This window comes from Salvia hispanica, chromosome 2 (assembly GCF_029641045.1).
Source record: "Salvia hispanica isolate PSC_SH4W2 chromosome 2, Shi_PSC_v1, whole genome shotgun sequence".
NCBI classification, from domain to species: Eukaryota; Viridiplantae; Streptophyta; class Magnoliopsida; order Lamiales; family Lamiaceae; genus Salvia; species Salvia hispanica.
In genome coordinates, this window is record NC_142693.1 from 18,467,636 (window position 1) to 18,483,662 (window position 16,027).

Below are 16,027 nucleotides of genomic sequence, written 5' to 3' on the forward strand. Positions count from 1 at the left end.
GCTCTTCCCATTTCACTAGGACTTCTCGCAATAAAATTAATAAATTCACAATTAAAATTAAAATTTACGAAATTAAAATTTCGACACGAGCCGTATTTATAGAGTTTTTTATTTTTAAATAATAATAATTTTCGGTGGGATGTCCGAGTGGGACGTCCTACCCACGCCACAGTGGCGGACGTCAGGTAGGACGTCGATGCGAGGGGCGAGCCCATCCGACGGGCACTCGGGACGGGCGTGGGCGCCCTTCCCGCTCCCTACGACGGACGTCCGGTCGCCCGTCGGCGACGACGGGCGAACGGGAAAGACGACGATGGAGACACCCTAACAAACTGAGATGGTATTTTCCTCTTTTTATACTCCCTCCGTCCCATCATAATCTAGCCATTTTTTTTTGGAATGAAACTTAAAATAATAATATTTAAAGAGTTAAAGTGGAGAGAACAGAATAAAGTAGATGAAAAAATAAACCAAAAAAAAAATTGACTCGCTCATGATGGAACTTCCAAGAAAAAAAGAGAGCTGCTTATAGTGGGACGGATGGAGTATTAGTTAATGATAATATTCAATACATATTCATCAACATCTAAATGAAGATTGGGTAACTATGAAAGGATTCTGTGAGCAAGGAGAAGCTATAAGTATACCAACGGACTATTAATTTAGTACTCCTATATTATATAAAAGTGAAAAAACAATACAAATAGCTATAGGAGAAAAAAATTGTATATAAAGCAAGAAGGGATAACATATGGAACGATTCATCGCCCATCAAGCACGCTGAGAGTCAGCTCGTTATTGGAGTAGATATTTTGCTGTGTTGATCCATTGGGGCCTCGTGTTGAACCATTTTCTGCAAACACGGGCTGCTTAGGCACTGGCAGCTCCATGATATCACGACTCAGCATCGACAGCACGATTTCAATGGAAGGTCTATCCTTGGGATAGTCTTGCACACAAAGCAGCCCTATCTGAATGCATCGAACCATCTCTTCCTCCGTCTCCCTATTTGCGATGCATTCCTCCACGAAACTCAAACACTTGCTCTCACTCCACATTTTCCACGCCTGAAATTCAGAGATAAATTATTAATTAATGACCAGTAGTAGATTAAAAAGATCTTGAGCAAGTTTACAAGTGCTTACAGATTCTATAAGGCTCATAGACCATTCATCATTGAAATAGTGTGTGTTCTTTTTTCCTTTTACAATCTCCAATATCAGCACTCCAAAGCTGTATACATCCGATTTTTCAGAAAATCTGCCTTCCATTCCATATTCCGGCGCCATGTATCCACTGTATAATTACTTACCATGTTAGCAAAACTTACGCGTTTATTCTCAGGGTGATATATAACTGATGAATATCAACTTACTATGTTCCCACGACTCTTGCAGTACTGCCATGGTCTTCATTGCCTCCGAATATTCTTGCCATCCCAAAATCAGAGATTTTTGGATTCCAGTCTTGGTCTAGCAGAACATTACTTGGCTTGAGGTCTCTGTGAATGATCCTTAGTCTTGAGTCTCTGTGAAGGTACAAGATGCCTCGCCCAATGCCCTCGATAATGCTGTAACGCATATTCCAATCTAACAACTTCTTTGTTGAATTCATAGAACCTGTTCAAATCATATACATTATGAAAACTTTGCTGTGGAACATGTTTTTATACATGCATATGAAGATCGTTGAACTGACCAAAGAGACAAGCGTCCAAGCTTTTGTTTGGCATGTATTCATATATTAGAATCTTTTCTTCTTTCTCAACACAACCTCCTAATAGTTTGACAAGATTCCTATGTTGGAGTTTGGAAATGACAATCACTTCATTCATGAATTCTTGCATCCCTTGTCCAGATTCCGCCGATAGTCTTTTAACAGCAATTTCTTTCTCGTTTGCCAGAACTCCCTACCAAAACACACATCAGTCATCATATGATCTTGCCATTCAGTCTGTTTGAAACTGAGTTCATCGAATTGTAAAGTTTTTGTACCTTGTAAACAGGACCAAAACCTCCCCTCCCAAGAAGATTATCTTCATGGAACTGGTTAGTTGCATTAGCAAGCATCTCGAACGTGAACTTTGGCAAATCGCCAATATTAACCTCCCTTGTTTCATTTTTTAGCACAATTGCAGTTGAATCGGTCGTGAACATCTGTCCTGCTTCCAAAATACTTGAATCTTGGGCTTTTCTCCCTGATTAATTTGATAAAGAACATGATCATTTCAAGAGTGACATACAACAACATATACTTACTATTTCAAAAGTAATAGTATATGAATAGGCCAATCACCTTTCCTCTTCATCAACCACCAAGCAATAAACATCATAACAGATATGCATACAAAACCCACAACTACTGCAACTATGATGTACAACTTTCTCTCCTTGTGGCTATCTGCATAAAAAAGAAATAATTTCTATTCATTCAACCTTGATGCATCATTAACTAGTAAAAATTGTGAAGGAAATTACCAAATTCAGAAGCAGAGAGACGAACGTAGAGATCAATGCCAACGCGGTCAAACTCCTGTGTGTCAATCAAGTTATCACTCCAAAACATACAACCAATGTTAATATCATAAGCATAAGCTATGCAGGAGCAGTTCCTCTGACACGCTGTCCGACACTCGTCTTGAACCCTCGAAGGCAAGGGTTGAGCAAAGTCCGGAACCTTCATATACCGCAGCCTCTCAAATCCATCATCTCCACACTGCAACTGCCTCTTCCTCCTACAACCATTAGTCCAATTCCCTCTCCCCCATTCTTCCTCATTCACAGGCTCAAAACCTCTCAAACAACTACAAATAGGCAATTCCAAACCATTGCAGCTACCAAACGCCCCACACTTCCCGTAAACATCACACTCGTTTTCAGGATACGCCATCACCACGTCCCATCTCTTCGCCGCCCCATTCCACAACTTCCGAATCGCACTACCCGAAGAATTCAAGCTGATTGTCACAAGTCCATTATTCCGCGGCCTCGAATAGAAAAAATTCCCTACACTGTCATTCCTCACCTGAGAGAATCCGTCCAAGTAGGCATAGAACATCTCCTTTATCCCGAGAAAGATCAGGCCGTTCCACGGCCCACTCCTCCAGTGCGGCCTCCCCTCATCCCAAACGACAAGCTGTGGCGCCGCACTCGCAGCGTCCAGGCCCCCAGTGAAGCTCCCCACCGCAGGGTCGGTCGCGCTTTTCCACGCTGTCAGCAGCACCTGTGATTCTACTTACTTATTAATTACAGATTAATACGTATCGGAGAAATTACTATACCAGAACAGGGGAGAAAACAACTGTATCAACCTGCTTTCCGGTGTTTACGTTTTGGCTTAGCCTCATCCCCTGCACCATAACATCCGTAGGATGTGAGAAAGACTCCCACAACGCGTCTCCAGAGTCCTCTTCCCTCAAGACGAGATTGCCAGTGTCCAGGATTTGGACGACTGGACTGACTAAAGATGTTGTGAGTTTAGTCGACCAGACGGTTCGATTAGTCCCATCTAAGACGACAAGATTGCCATCTCGAGACAGAGCAACGGCGCCAGAAGAATCTTTGAGGGGTGTGTCTCTGTTGGCGACCCAAATCACGGTTTCTTCCGACAAGGAGAAGAAGATTCCCAAGTAGCGGTTGGTGGTGTTTGGAGGAGAGAAGAATCCCAGTTTATATTCCTGGTTTGCTGATACCATGGTTTCTGGATCTCTGATGATCACACCTGCTGACAATGTGTCATTTTGTAAACTCAAACATACAATGCTTTGGAGAATTAGAACAAGTATTGATGTATGAACAAAGAATTTAGTAAATCTTCGTGACATTGTATGATAATGCATGGCTTATGATTTTGGTGGCTTGTGGTATCACTATATATAGTAGATGAAAGATACTTTTTTGAATTAAGCGTTCATATTGATTGGTTTGAAGATAAAAAAAAATACTAGTTGAAGTAGTCATGGTGGGAGACTTGACTTTAAAAAATCTTAGTACATTTAAAAGTCGATTTAGGGTAAGAAAAAAGTTGCAAGTCTTGCAAAAGTCAATGCACTAGCTTTGTTTGATATTCAAATATAGTGGCACCGGAGAATACGGCATTTTCTTATAAGTTTTTTATTTTATATGATCAATTTTAATTAATTTCAAATACAATATTTTATAGTAATTCACTAATCTAAATAATATTTATAATTATTTTTTTAGTTAGAAAATGGGATAATGTGGTAATGGAGAAAGTTTTGGGATAGTTTGAAATTTGGATAGTTGCTCATGTCATACCAATATGAACTACTCCCTCCGTCCCTATGTAGTAGAAGCATTTCTTTTTGGCATGAAATTTTAGAAAAAATTGTGTTAAATGAGTTAAGTAAATGAATAATAAAGTAGGAAAGGGAAAAAGGTAAAGAGATGAAGAGAGAGAAGAAAAGTTGTTGCTTTTTGCCAAATAATGAAATGACTCAATTAGAGTGGGACAACCCAAAAGGGAATACGACTCAGCTACAGAAGGACGGAGGCCGGGAGTACTAGTATTTGCTTCGAATATTACTCCCTCCCGAACTTCCTTTTTCGTTTATTCCACAAAAATAAGACTCATATTAATGGAGTCGGGATAGCCCTTGGCTTGCAACTTTACTTGTTCTCCAATATGGAATGTGATTTGCACCGCAACATCTTCTGTTAAAAATACTTTTGTCAAGGAACTATTTAGTTACTTTAATGAATTTATAATATTTCAATAAATATATACTCTCTCTGTCTCATACGAATAGGTCATTTGGGAGATGTCACGAATTTTAATGCGTGATTGGTAAAGTAAAGAAAATGAGAGAAAAATAGTAGAAATAGAATAGTGGATAGCGAGACGCATAAAAATCTTGAGGGCTTAGAACAAAATGAACACTGTATACTAATGTGAATTCGGGTGTACATTGACAAAATTCGGGTGTGCATTGACGGAGAGAAGAGAAAACATATTCATGCTCTTAATTCTTATGCCATTTCTTAGCACTATCACAGCGACAACCATTGCTGGAGCGACTGAGAGTTCTTAAAAGAGAGACGACAGAATTCAGAATTTTGTTCTTATTGAATGTATTGAATGATACCAGAGATCGACTGTCCTTTTATACACACATGAAGCAAAGGAGAGGCAGAGAGAAGCTAGATTTACCAGAAACATAACTACGTAACCGATTCATAACAAACTACCAATGCTAAAGAAGACGATGGAGAGAGCTCGTGAGCTAAGACGGTTATCGACCATCAAGCACGGTGAGAGTGAGCTCGTTATTGGAGTAGCCATTATGGTTCGTTGACTCATTCTGCTCCGCGAACACTGGCTGCTTGGGTAGTGGCAGCTCCACAATTTCACCACTCAGCATCGACAGAACGGTTTGAATCGCAGGTCTGTTGTTCGGTGATTCTTGGACGCACAGCAGCCCTATCTGAATGCATCGAACCATATCTTCCTCCGTCTCCCTACTTGCGATGCTTTCCTCCACGAAACTCAAACCGTTACCCTCATTCCACATTTTCCATGCCTGAAATTCAAACATAACTTATTTAATTTATCAGGATTAGTTTCAAACTATTATAAAAAATTTGACAAGTGCTTACACATCCTATGAGACTCAAGGAAAATTCATCATTGAAATAGTGTGTGTTCTTTTTCCCTTTTATAATCTCCAGAATCAGCACTCCGAAGCTGTATACATCAGATTTTTCAGAAAATCTGCCTCCCATTCCGTATTCTGGCGCCATGTATCCGCTGTTAAATTCTCTTACTATGTTAGCAAAACTTACGCGTTTATTCCAAGGATGATGTATAAATGATGAATATCAACTTACTATGTTCCCACGACTCTTGCAGTGCTTCCATGGTCTTCATTGCCTCCGAATATTCTTGCCATCCCAAAATCCGAGATTTTTGGATTCCAGTCTTGGTCTAACAGAACATTACTTGGTTTCAAGTCTCTGTGTATAATCCTTAGTCTTGAGTCTCTGTGGAGGTAAAGTATGCCTCGCCCAATGCCCTCGATAATGCTGTAACGCATATTCCAATCCAACAACTTCTTTGTTGGATTTGTATGACCTGCCCAAAACCCAGATATATTATGAAAACTTTGCTACTAAAACGTTTTAAATGCATAGGAAGAATGAGATGAGTTGAACTGACCAAATAGATAAGCATCCAAGCTTTTGTTTGGCATGTATTCGTATATCAGAATTTTCTCTTCTTTCTCAACACAGCCTCCCAGCAGTTTCACAAGATTCCTATGTTGGAGTTTGGAAATCACAATCACTTCATTCATGAATTCTTCCATTCCTTGTCCAGATTCTGCCGATAGTCTTTTCACAGCAATTTCTTTCCCGCTTGCCAGAACTCCCTACCAAAACACATATCGAGGATCTGATCTTGCCATTGGATTGAGTACGCTAAACTTGTAAAAACATACCTTGTAAACAGGACCAAAACCACCCCTTCCAAGAAGATTATCTTCGTGGAACCGGTTTGTTGCTTTAGCAAGCATCTCGAAAGTGAACTTTGGCAACTCACCAATATTAACTTCCTTCGTCTCATTTCTAAGTATGATTGCAGTTGAATCCGCAGTAAACATCTGGCCTGCTTCCACAATACTCGTATCTTTCACTTTGTCTGCTGATTCGACAAAGAATGAGATCAGTCCAAGCAGGAGTTGGATTCACCAAAATATAGTACTTCTGTCCATGTAATAAAAGGTTAATCGGCTAATCACCTTTCCTCTTTGCCATCAGCCACCAAGCAATGAAGATCATGGTAGATATGCAAACAAAACCCACAGTTACCGGAATTATGATGAAAAACTTTCTTTCCTTGTGGCTACCTGTATAAATAAAGTGATCATTTCAATTATGTCAACCTTTAACTAGCTTTCAAGAGAAACAACTAGTAGTAAATTTTGTGAAAGATGTTACCGAATTCAGAAGCAGAGAGACGAACGTAGAGATCCACACCAACACTACCAAACTCCTGATTGTCAATCAAGGTATTGCTCCAAAACATACAACCAATGTAACTATCATAAGCATAAGCTATGCAGGAGCAGTTCCCCAGACATCTGGTTCGACACTCGTCTTGAACCCCAGCAGGCAAGGGTTGAGCAAAGTCCGGAACCTTCATATACCGCAGCCTCTCAAATCCATCGTCTCCACATTGCAACTGGTTCCTCCTCCTGCAACCATTAGTCCAATTCCCTCTCCCCCATTCATCCTCATTTACAGGCTCAAAACCTCTCAAACAACTACAAATAGGCGATTCCATAACATTACAGCTACCAAACGCCCCACACTTCCCGTAAACATCGCATTCATTTTCCGGAGCAGTCCACCCCACCTCCCATCTCTTGGCCACGCCATTCCACACCTTCCGAATCACGCTTCCCGTAGAATTCACGCTGGCCGTTATGTACACATTGTCCTGCTGCTTCGTGTAGAAGAAATTCCCCGCGCTGTCGTTCTTCACTTGAGTGAAGCCATCCAAGTAGGCGTAGAACATCTCCTTTATCCCAAGAAAGATGAGACCGTTCCACGGCCCGCTCCTCCAGTGCGGCCTCCCCTCGTTCCACGTGGCAAGCTGTGGGATGCTCTGTGCTTCAAGGCCAGCGGTGAAGCTCCCTAGCTCGGGATCAGAGGCGTTTTTCCACGCCGACAGCGCCACCATCTCCCCTGTCTTCGCGTTCTGGCTCAGCGTCATGCCTGGCACAATCACGTCCGTAGGCTCTGAGAAAGATTGCCATAATATCTCTCCCAAGTCCTCTTTCTGCAAGACAAGATTGCCAGTGTTGAGTAGTTGGACGGTTGTGTTCATGACGAGAGAGGTGAGGGTGAGATTGGTGGACCAGACGGTTTGATTAGTCCCGTCCAAGACCACGAGATTTCCATCTCGAGACAGAGTAACAGAGCCAGAGGAATCTTTGAGTGGTTTGTTTCTGTTGGCGACCCAAATCACTGTTTCTTGGGAGAAGGCAAAGAAGATGCCTAAGTAGCGGTTGGTTGTGTTTGGAGGTGTGAAGAATCCTAGTTTGTATATCTGTTTTGGGGATGTGATGGTTTGTGGATCTTTGATCACAACACCGCTTGAAATGGTGTCTGTTTCTATGCTCAAACATGCAACACTTTGGATGATTATAAGAAGAAGAAATGATTTATGAATCAAGAGCTGATCGATACTTGATGTCATTTTATGGAAGTAATGGGCTTATGATTTTGGTGGCTACTAGTGAAGTGGCTTTATAGTTGGATGGAATAGAACTTAAATTTTATAGGAAAAATTCTCTTATTGATTGTTTTGAAAAGTATGGAAATTGATGTATTAAGCGCTCACCAAAGGGGAGACTTTGAAAATTGATTAGAAGACTTGGACTTTGAGTCTTCCATTTATGTTCATGCCAGAAAATTATACTCCAGTGTTTGCTGTAGCATTTTTTTCTCCATATTGCGGGCCCGCAAGTTGGCGTAACGAATCAGCTCGGTCGGATGTAGTTATGTTAGTCTACTAGCTCTAATATTTGAATAATTCCATATTATTCAAGCAAATATTTACGTAAGGGTAAATTGCCTAAAAAGTTACAAACTTTGGGGAAAGTTTGGTTTTTCCAATGTTTTAAAAATCGGACCGGCAAGCGAACCGGCATCACTACTGGTTCACTGATTCAACCAGTTCACTGGTCGAACCGTTGGTTGAACCGGAATACTATTTATTTATTTAGCAGTAAATAGTAAAATTTAATTAAATATTTTTCCCACAAACTATAAAAGTTGCGCCTAATGTCAAGAACTTTATCGGATCGTGCAAATTTTCCGAACTACCCGACCCGATGGCATATTTTCGTTAAAACTTATCCCACGTGGCATGCCGAAGGTATGACTCGGCAAAATTTCTGGATTAACCCTAAACTCAGGTAATATAACCTCTTTTTTTTGCTGATTTCGAAAGCACAATCCCAATTCAATCAACGGAAAACGTAATCGACAAGAGTGAAATCGTCGACAAACGGTTTAGGATGAAATCGGCAACGTGTAAAGAAGATTCAATAAAAAAAAACATAAAACGACGTCGTCTTATGCCCAGTCAAAAATTCTGTCAAGTCACGCCTCCGTCATGCCATGTAGGATAAGTTTTTAACTGAAAGATGTCGTCAGGTCGGTAGTTTGGGAAATTTGCACGATCCGATAAAGTTCGTGACATTAAGCGCAACTTTTATAGTTTATGGAAAAAACAAAACTTTCCCTAAAGTTTGTGACTTTTGAGGCAATTTTCCCTTTAAGTAATCCCTCATTTATAGTTTCACTTTGAGACGGATTTTAAAATATTTGAAGAAAAATGAGATCTAGTGTTTTAGGACAAAACGAAGTATATGGACGTTGGCAGACATTGTATAAATGAAAACTTTGAAGTAGAAATTATGAACATGTCACTTGTACAATCAGAAGACCAGTAACTGAAGAATCATAATTCATAACTAAAATTGTTAGTCTGAGGAGCTTTGTAATTAGACCAAGAAGGAATTACACAAGCAAGCTAAGCATCATTCCAAAAATAGAAATTCTAAATGTGAACAATATATTTCTTTGAATTATAAACCTTATCCATTAAAGTATGTATCCTAAAAATTATTATTGGCATTGACCTGGATAAAAATATACTCCTGTTTAGACTAAAGTTTATATAAATAGATTAATACCACATTTTAGACTAAAGTTTGATTTTGCCCATATCTTCCAGCAATAAACCATACTACTTTACAGTTTCATATCTACTCCTTGGTGAAAAATTTGGAGCATTATATTTTATCAACATAAGTGAACGTTCAAACATAGTATTGATTTACTAACCAAACCTAGCTGAAATGTGCATCAAATGAATCTATATTAATCTTTCTTTTATGTATGTGTGGTGGGAATGTGCAAAATATTTATTGACCCACAACAAAATATTTCATTTTAGGGAAGTAATGGGCTTATGATTTTGGTGGCTTGGATGGATAAATTTTTTTAAATAATCTATCAGCTTCTCTTGGGACCAATATTGAGATTTGAGTGAAGTGTTTTATGTATTTGAATTGATAAGAGTCTCAATTATTTGTACTAATGTTAGCTGTCTTTTCCTTAAATGCTTACCCTTATCTTTTTGACTTAGTTTCTAGTAGTATTTTCTCCTTGGAAGATTGTGGCTCCTAACAAACTGATATGGTATTTTCCTCTTTTCATACTCTCTCCGTCCCGCTATAAGTGAGCTACTTTTTTTTAGAACGAAATTTAATGAATTGATATTTAAAGAGTAAGGTGGAGAGAGTAAAGTATGAACACGAGAAAAGTAGAGGAGTGAAAATAATAAAATAAATGAGAAAAATAAACCCAAAAAGGAAATGAGTCACTTATGGATGAACTTCCCCAAAAGGAAAGGGGGTCGCTTATGATGGGATGGGTGGAGTATTAATCTATACATATATAAAAGACGAGTTTGAGCCGTTTTTTGAAATATTTATAAATTTTGGGTGCTATTGTAATTAATATAAATTTACATATTCATATGTACTATTCATACATACGTTACTTTTAATAGTCCACAACGTAAAAAATTAATATCCTAATCATGGTTTCATTCATTATTAGTTCTCATATATGCGTTTCTTCATACAATTAATATTAATTATTTATCATATAAACGTTACTTCATAACTATTATTGACTGATCAGGTAGAAAGAAGGATTTAGGATTTAGCTATTTTGGTGGCACAATAAATTTTAATATGAAGAATCTTATTTATAGGTGATTAAACGTGCTGAATAAAATATACTCCTTATAATTAATAAATATTTGGCTATAATTATGTCATAAAAATAAAATCTTTATCGAGAACAACTATAAACATGCATAAAAAATAGGCTAGACTATTTATATTCCAATAAGTTACACTTAAAATGTAATAAAAAATTATTAATGCACCAATATTCAAAGGAACGGTAATTAATGTAATAATGTTAGTGCATTTATACGGATCTCTCTCTAAATACTTATTCACCCAACAAATTTCTTCAATCAAAATTTCAGATGTGTTTCAATGGGTGACGGTGCTGAGAGTGAGATGTGCTCAGTCGAGTATAGCGGCATCAAAGATGGAAGATTTGACAAGAGCCGAGATAAAGAATAAGGAACGGAAGATTCAAGAAGAGTGGAGACTAGACTCTCAGACGTCCCTTGATTCCCTTTTATTGTTTGCAAATAATTCTAGAATTAGTGTAGATTCTTGAGTTATATTATGATTGTTACTTATGATATACAGCAATATTTGTTTGTTCAAGTTTCATTTTTCATTATTCTAATATGAATCATTTCTTCATCGTCTAGAATTAGTGTGAATAAATGTCTAAAATTATATACGTTTAACGTTATTATAATGCAATAAAGTTCTACCATTTTATGTTCCATTTTTAGTGCAATGAATTGATATTTGGTGATATTATTTTTATGGTAGAAGTGTTAAAGAAGTCCATAATCTCATTTTCATTAGATGTTATTTTTTTTTATGGTAGAAGTGTTAAAGAAGTCCATAATCTCATTTTCATTAGATGTTATTTTAGCTTTTGTAGTGAAATTCAATAATTTTCTATCTTGTACTATACGACTTGAGTGCATTAAAGCGTTCCCAATTGAAATTGAAAACAAATAAGTTAATAGTAATGGTGAGTCGTGGATTAACTATTTGTTAGAAAAATTTGTGTTTTCGTAGTATAGAAATGTAAAGGTTTGTCAAAGGTATTTTTCACAGGTGCCTAGACTTGATGTACTCTTATTAAATTGTTAATTGACAATATTGATAATATTTGATACATATTCATCAACATCTAACCGAAGATTGGGCAACTATGATGGATTCTATGAGCAAGGAGAAGCTATTAATTGTATACCAACGGACTATTAATTTAGTATATGTGAAAAAAATTGTATATAGATTCATCGCCCATCTAGCACGCTGAGAGTGAGCTCGTTATTGGAGTAGATATTTTGCTGTGTTGATCCATTGGGGCCTCGTGTCGAACCATTTTCTGCAAACACGGGCTGCTTAGGCACTGGCAGCTCCACGATATCACAACTCAGCATTGACAGCACGATTTCAATGGAAGGTCTATCCTTGGGATAGTCTTGCACACAAAGCAGCCCTATCTGAATGCATCGAACCATCTCTTCCTCCGTCTCCCTACTTGCAATGCTTTCCTCCACGAAACTCAAACCGTTGCCCTCACTCCACATTTTCCACGCCTGAAATTCCGAGATACATTATTTAATGACCAGTAGTAGATTCAAAAGATTATGATCAAGTTGACAAGTTCTTACATATTCTATAAGGCTCATAGACCATTCATCATTGAAATAGTGTGTGTTCTTTTTTCCTTTAATGATCTCCAGAATCAGCACTCCGAAGCTGTATACATCAGATTTTTCAGAAAATCTGCCTTCCATTCCATATTCCGGCGCCATGTATCCACTGTAAAATTACTTACCATGTTAGCAAAACTTACGCGTTTATTCTCAAAGTGATATACAACTGATCAAGTTCCACTTACTATGTTCCCACGACTCTTGCAGTACTTCCATGGTCTTCATTGCCTCCGAATATTCTTGCCATCCCAAAATCAGAGATTTTTGGATTCCAGTTTTGGTCTAGCAGAACATTACTTGGCTTGAGGTCTCTGTGAATGATCCTTAGTCTTGAGTCTCTGTGGAGGTACAAGATGCCTCGCCCGATGCCCTCGATGATGCTGCAACGCATATTCCAATCTAACAATTTCTTGGTTGGATTTGTAGGACCTGCCCAAACAAAATATATTATTAAAAATTTACTTTGTTGCTGAAAATTCTTTCAAATGCATAGAAAGTGAACTTACCAAAGAGACAAGCATCCAAGCTTTTGTTTGGCATGTATTCATATATAAGAATCTTTTCTTCTTTCTCAACACATCCTCCCAACAGTTTGACAAGATTCCTATGTTGGAGTTTAGAAATCACAATCACTTCATTCATGAATTCTTGCATTCCTTGTCCAGATTCCGCGGATAGTCTTTTCACAGCAATTTCTTTCTCGTTTGCCAAGACTCCCTATGTACCAAAACACACATCAAACATTATATGATCTTGTGATTCTGTTGATGCAGAATTGAGTACAATGAACTCTAATAGTTTTGTTACCTTGTAAACAGGTCCGAAACCTCCCCTCCCAAGAAGATTATCTTCATGGAATTTGTTTGTTGCATTAGCAAGCATCTCGAAGGTGAACTTTGGCAGATCGCCAATATTAACTTCCTTTGATTCATTTTTCAGTACGATTGCAGTTGAGTCTGTCGTGAACATCTGTCCTGCTTCCAAAATACTCGAATCTTGCGCTTTGTTCCCTGATTTGGCAAAGAACATGTTCATATACAGCAAAATATACTTATTGTGTCAAAAGTACTAATAGATCAATCACCTTTCCTCTTCACTATAAACCACCAAGCAATAAACAGTATAAAAGATATGCAAACAAAACCCACAGCTACTGCAATTATGATGTACAACTTTCTCTCCTTGTGGCTATCTGCATAAGAAAGAGTTAATTTAAATTCATTCAACCGTAGTAGTATGTAATTAACTAGTAGTAGTATATTTTGTGAAAGACGTTACCGAATTCAGAAGCAGAGAGACGAACGTAAACATCAACACCAACACTACCAAACTCCTGAGTGTCAATCAAGGTATTGCTCCAAAACATACAACCAATGTAACTATCATAAGCATAAGCTATGCAGGAACAGTTCCCCATACATCTGGTTCGACACTCGTCTTGAACCCTCGAAGGCAAGATTTGAGAAAAGTCCGGAACCTTCATATACCGCAGCCTCTCAAACTCATCATTTCCACATTGCAACTGGTTCCTCCTCCTGCAACCATTAGTCCAATTTCCTCTCCCCCATTCTTCCTCATTTACAGGCTCAAACCCTCTCAAACAACTACAAATAGGCAATTCCAGAGCATTGCAGCTACCAAATGACCCACACTTCCCGTAAACATCACACTCATTTTCAGGGTACGCCGCCACAAAGTCCCATCTCTTCTCCATGCCATTCCACATCCTCCGAACCGCACTTCCGGAAGAATTCAAGGAGATTGTTACAAGACCGTTATCCTTGGGCGTCGAATAGAAGAAATTCCCATCACTGTCATTCTTCACTTGATTGAACCCATCTAAGTAGGCGTAGAACATCTGCTTTACCCCAAGAAAAATCAGGCCATTCCACTGCCCGCCCCTCCAGTACGGCCGCCCCTCGTTCCACGTCACAAGCTGTGGCGCCCCGCTCATGGCGTCCAAGCCCCCGGTGAAGCTCCCTATCGCGGGGTCAGTCGCGTTTTTCCACGACGTCAGCAGCACCTGCTCCCCTGTCTTTACGTTCTGGCTTAACGTCATTCCCTGCATCATAACGTCCGTAGGATGCAAGAAAGACTCCCACAGTGTGTCACCAGAGTCCTTTTCCCTCAAGACGAGATTGCCAGTGTCCAGGATTTGGACGACTGGACTAACGATGGAAGATGTTGTGAGATTGGTCGACCAGACGGTTCGATTAGTCCCGTCCAAGACGACGAGATTGCCGTCTTGAGACAGAGTAACGGTGCCGGAAGAATCGGTGAGGGGTGTGTCTCTGTTGGCGACCCATATCACTGTTTCTTCGGAGAAGGTAATGAAGATGCCTAAGTAGCGGTTGGTGGTGTTTGGAGGAGAGAAGAATCCCAATTTGTATTCCTGCTTTGCTGATATAATGGTTTCTGGATCTCTGATCACCACACCGGCTGAAATTGTGTCGTTTTGTAAACTCAAACATACAATGCTTTGGAGAATTAGAACAAGTATTGATGTATGAACAAAGAATTGAGTGATTGTTTGAGACATTGTATGATAATGCATGGCTTATGATTTTGCTGGATTGTGGTATCACTATATATAGTAGATGAAAGATAAGCAATCATATTGATTGGTTTGAAGATAAAAAAATAGTTGAAGTAGTCATGCTGGGAGACTTGGACTTTAATAAATCTAAGTACTTCCTCTCGTCCCTTAAAATTTGTCGCTATTTGACTCGGTACGGGTTTTAAGAAATATAATAGAAAGTGGGCTGAGTCTACTTTTATATATTAATTTTAAAATAAAATGTGAGTTGGAATAAATAGCTGGAATGTGGGGTCCACTATTAAAGATGGTAAAGTGAAATATAACAAATTTTTAGGAACGGACGAAAAAGAAAATAAGTGATAAATTTTTAGGGACTGATGTAGTAATACATTTTTAGGGTAAGAAAAAAGTTAGGTGGTTTCGCAAGTCTTGCAAGTCAACCCACTAGCTTTGTTTGATATTCAAACATAGTGGCACCGGATAATACGGCATTTTCTTATGCAAAATAGCATAGGGGAATGATTTTCAAACAAAGAGATAAAAGTCTCTATTTGTTCACTTGATATTTAGTCATTAGTACGGTCCACCTGCGTATTTTGTGATTCACTAACCCAAATAATATCTTTAATTATTTTTTATAGTTGAAAATGGGATAATGTTGTCATGGACAAAGTTTGGGATATATTGAAATTTGGAGACATGTGATAGTGAATACTGATACCATTATGAGATAGTTTGTGCTATTAATAGATACTACTTTCTCCGTTTCCTAAAAATAAAAATTTTAAAAATGACACGATTTAATACAAAGTTGATCTAAGTAATAAAGAAAAAATAGATAAAGTAAAAGAGGGGAGTAGAAAAATAGTAGAATTAGTCTTAATGGACTATGAGTTCATTTTCTCAAATTGAGAGTTTCTAATTTTAGGAAATATACCAAAAAAGAAAGAATTTCTATTTTTAGGAAACAAAGACAGTATAATTTTTAAAAAAATATTATCATTGCTGAGTGGAGTAGTAACATAGTGGAATTAGTGTTAGTAAATTGTAAAGTCCATTTTCTAAAAT

General features: G+C 38.3%; 3 protein-coding genes across 3 annotated transcripts; all 3 read right to left on the reverse strand.

Moving 5' to 3' along the window:
- Positions 1-546: 546 nt before the first annotated feature.
- Positions 547-3,839, reverse strand: LOC125200246 (G-type lectin S-receptor-like serine/threonine-protein kinase At1g11300). The gene is made up of 8 exons (XM_089066125.1): positions 3,311-3,839; positions 2,478-3,222; positions 2,296-2,400; positions 1,995-2,197; positions 1,699-1,909; positions 1,376-1,619; positions 1,146-1,296; positions 547-1,067 (listed from the first exon to the last, which is right to left on the reverse strand). The coding sequence occupies exons 1-8, from the start codon at positions 3,836-3,838 to the stop codon at positions 762-764; spliced, it is 2,493 nt and encodes an 830-aa protein (XP_088922251.1). The 5' UTR covers position 3,839; the 3' UTR covers positions 547-761.
- A 1,227-nt stretch (positions 3,840-5,066) lies between these two features.
- On the reverse strand, positions 5,067-8,262 carry LOC125188425 (G-type lectin S-receptor-like serine/threonine-protein kinase At1g11330). Its single transcript, XM_089066128.1, has 7 exons — positions 6,954-8,262; positions 6,755-6,862; positions 6,455-6,657; positions 6,175-6,385; positions 5,847-6,090; positions 5,616-5,766; positions 5,067-5,539 (listed from the first exon to the last, which is right to left on the reverse strand). The coding sequence occupies exons 1-7, from the start codon at positions 8,215-8,217 to the stop codon at positions 5,252-5,254; spliced, it is 2,469 nt and encodes an 822-aa protein (XP_088922254.1). The 5' UTR covers positions 8,218-8,262; the 3' UTR covers positions 5,067-5,251.
- A 3,543-nt stretch (positions 8,263-11,805) lies between these two features.
- Positions 11,806-15,208, reverse strand: LOC125188431 (G-type lectin S-receptor-like serine/threonine-protein kinase At1g11300). Its single transcript, XM_089063965.1, has 7 exons — positions 13,699-15,208; positions 13,505-13,612; positions 13,228-13,430; positions 12,927-13,137; positions 12,606-12,849; positions 12,376-12,526; positions 11,806-12,300 (listed from the first exon to the last, which is right to left on the reverse strand). The coding sequence occupies exons 1-7, from the start codon at positions 14,972-14,974 to the stop codon at positions 11,995-11,997; spliced, it is 2,499 nt and encodes an 832-aa protein (XP_088920091.1). The 5' UTR covers positions 14,975-15,208; the 3' UTR covers positions 11,806-11,994.
- Positions 15,209-16,027: the final 819 nt, after the last annotated feature.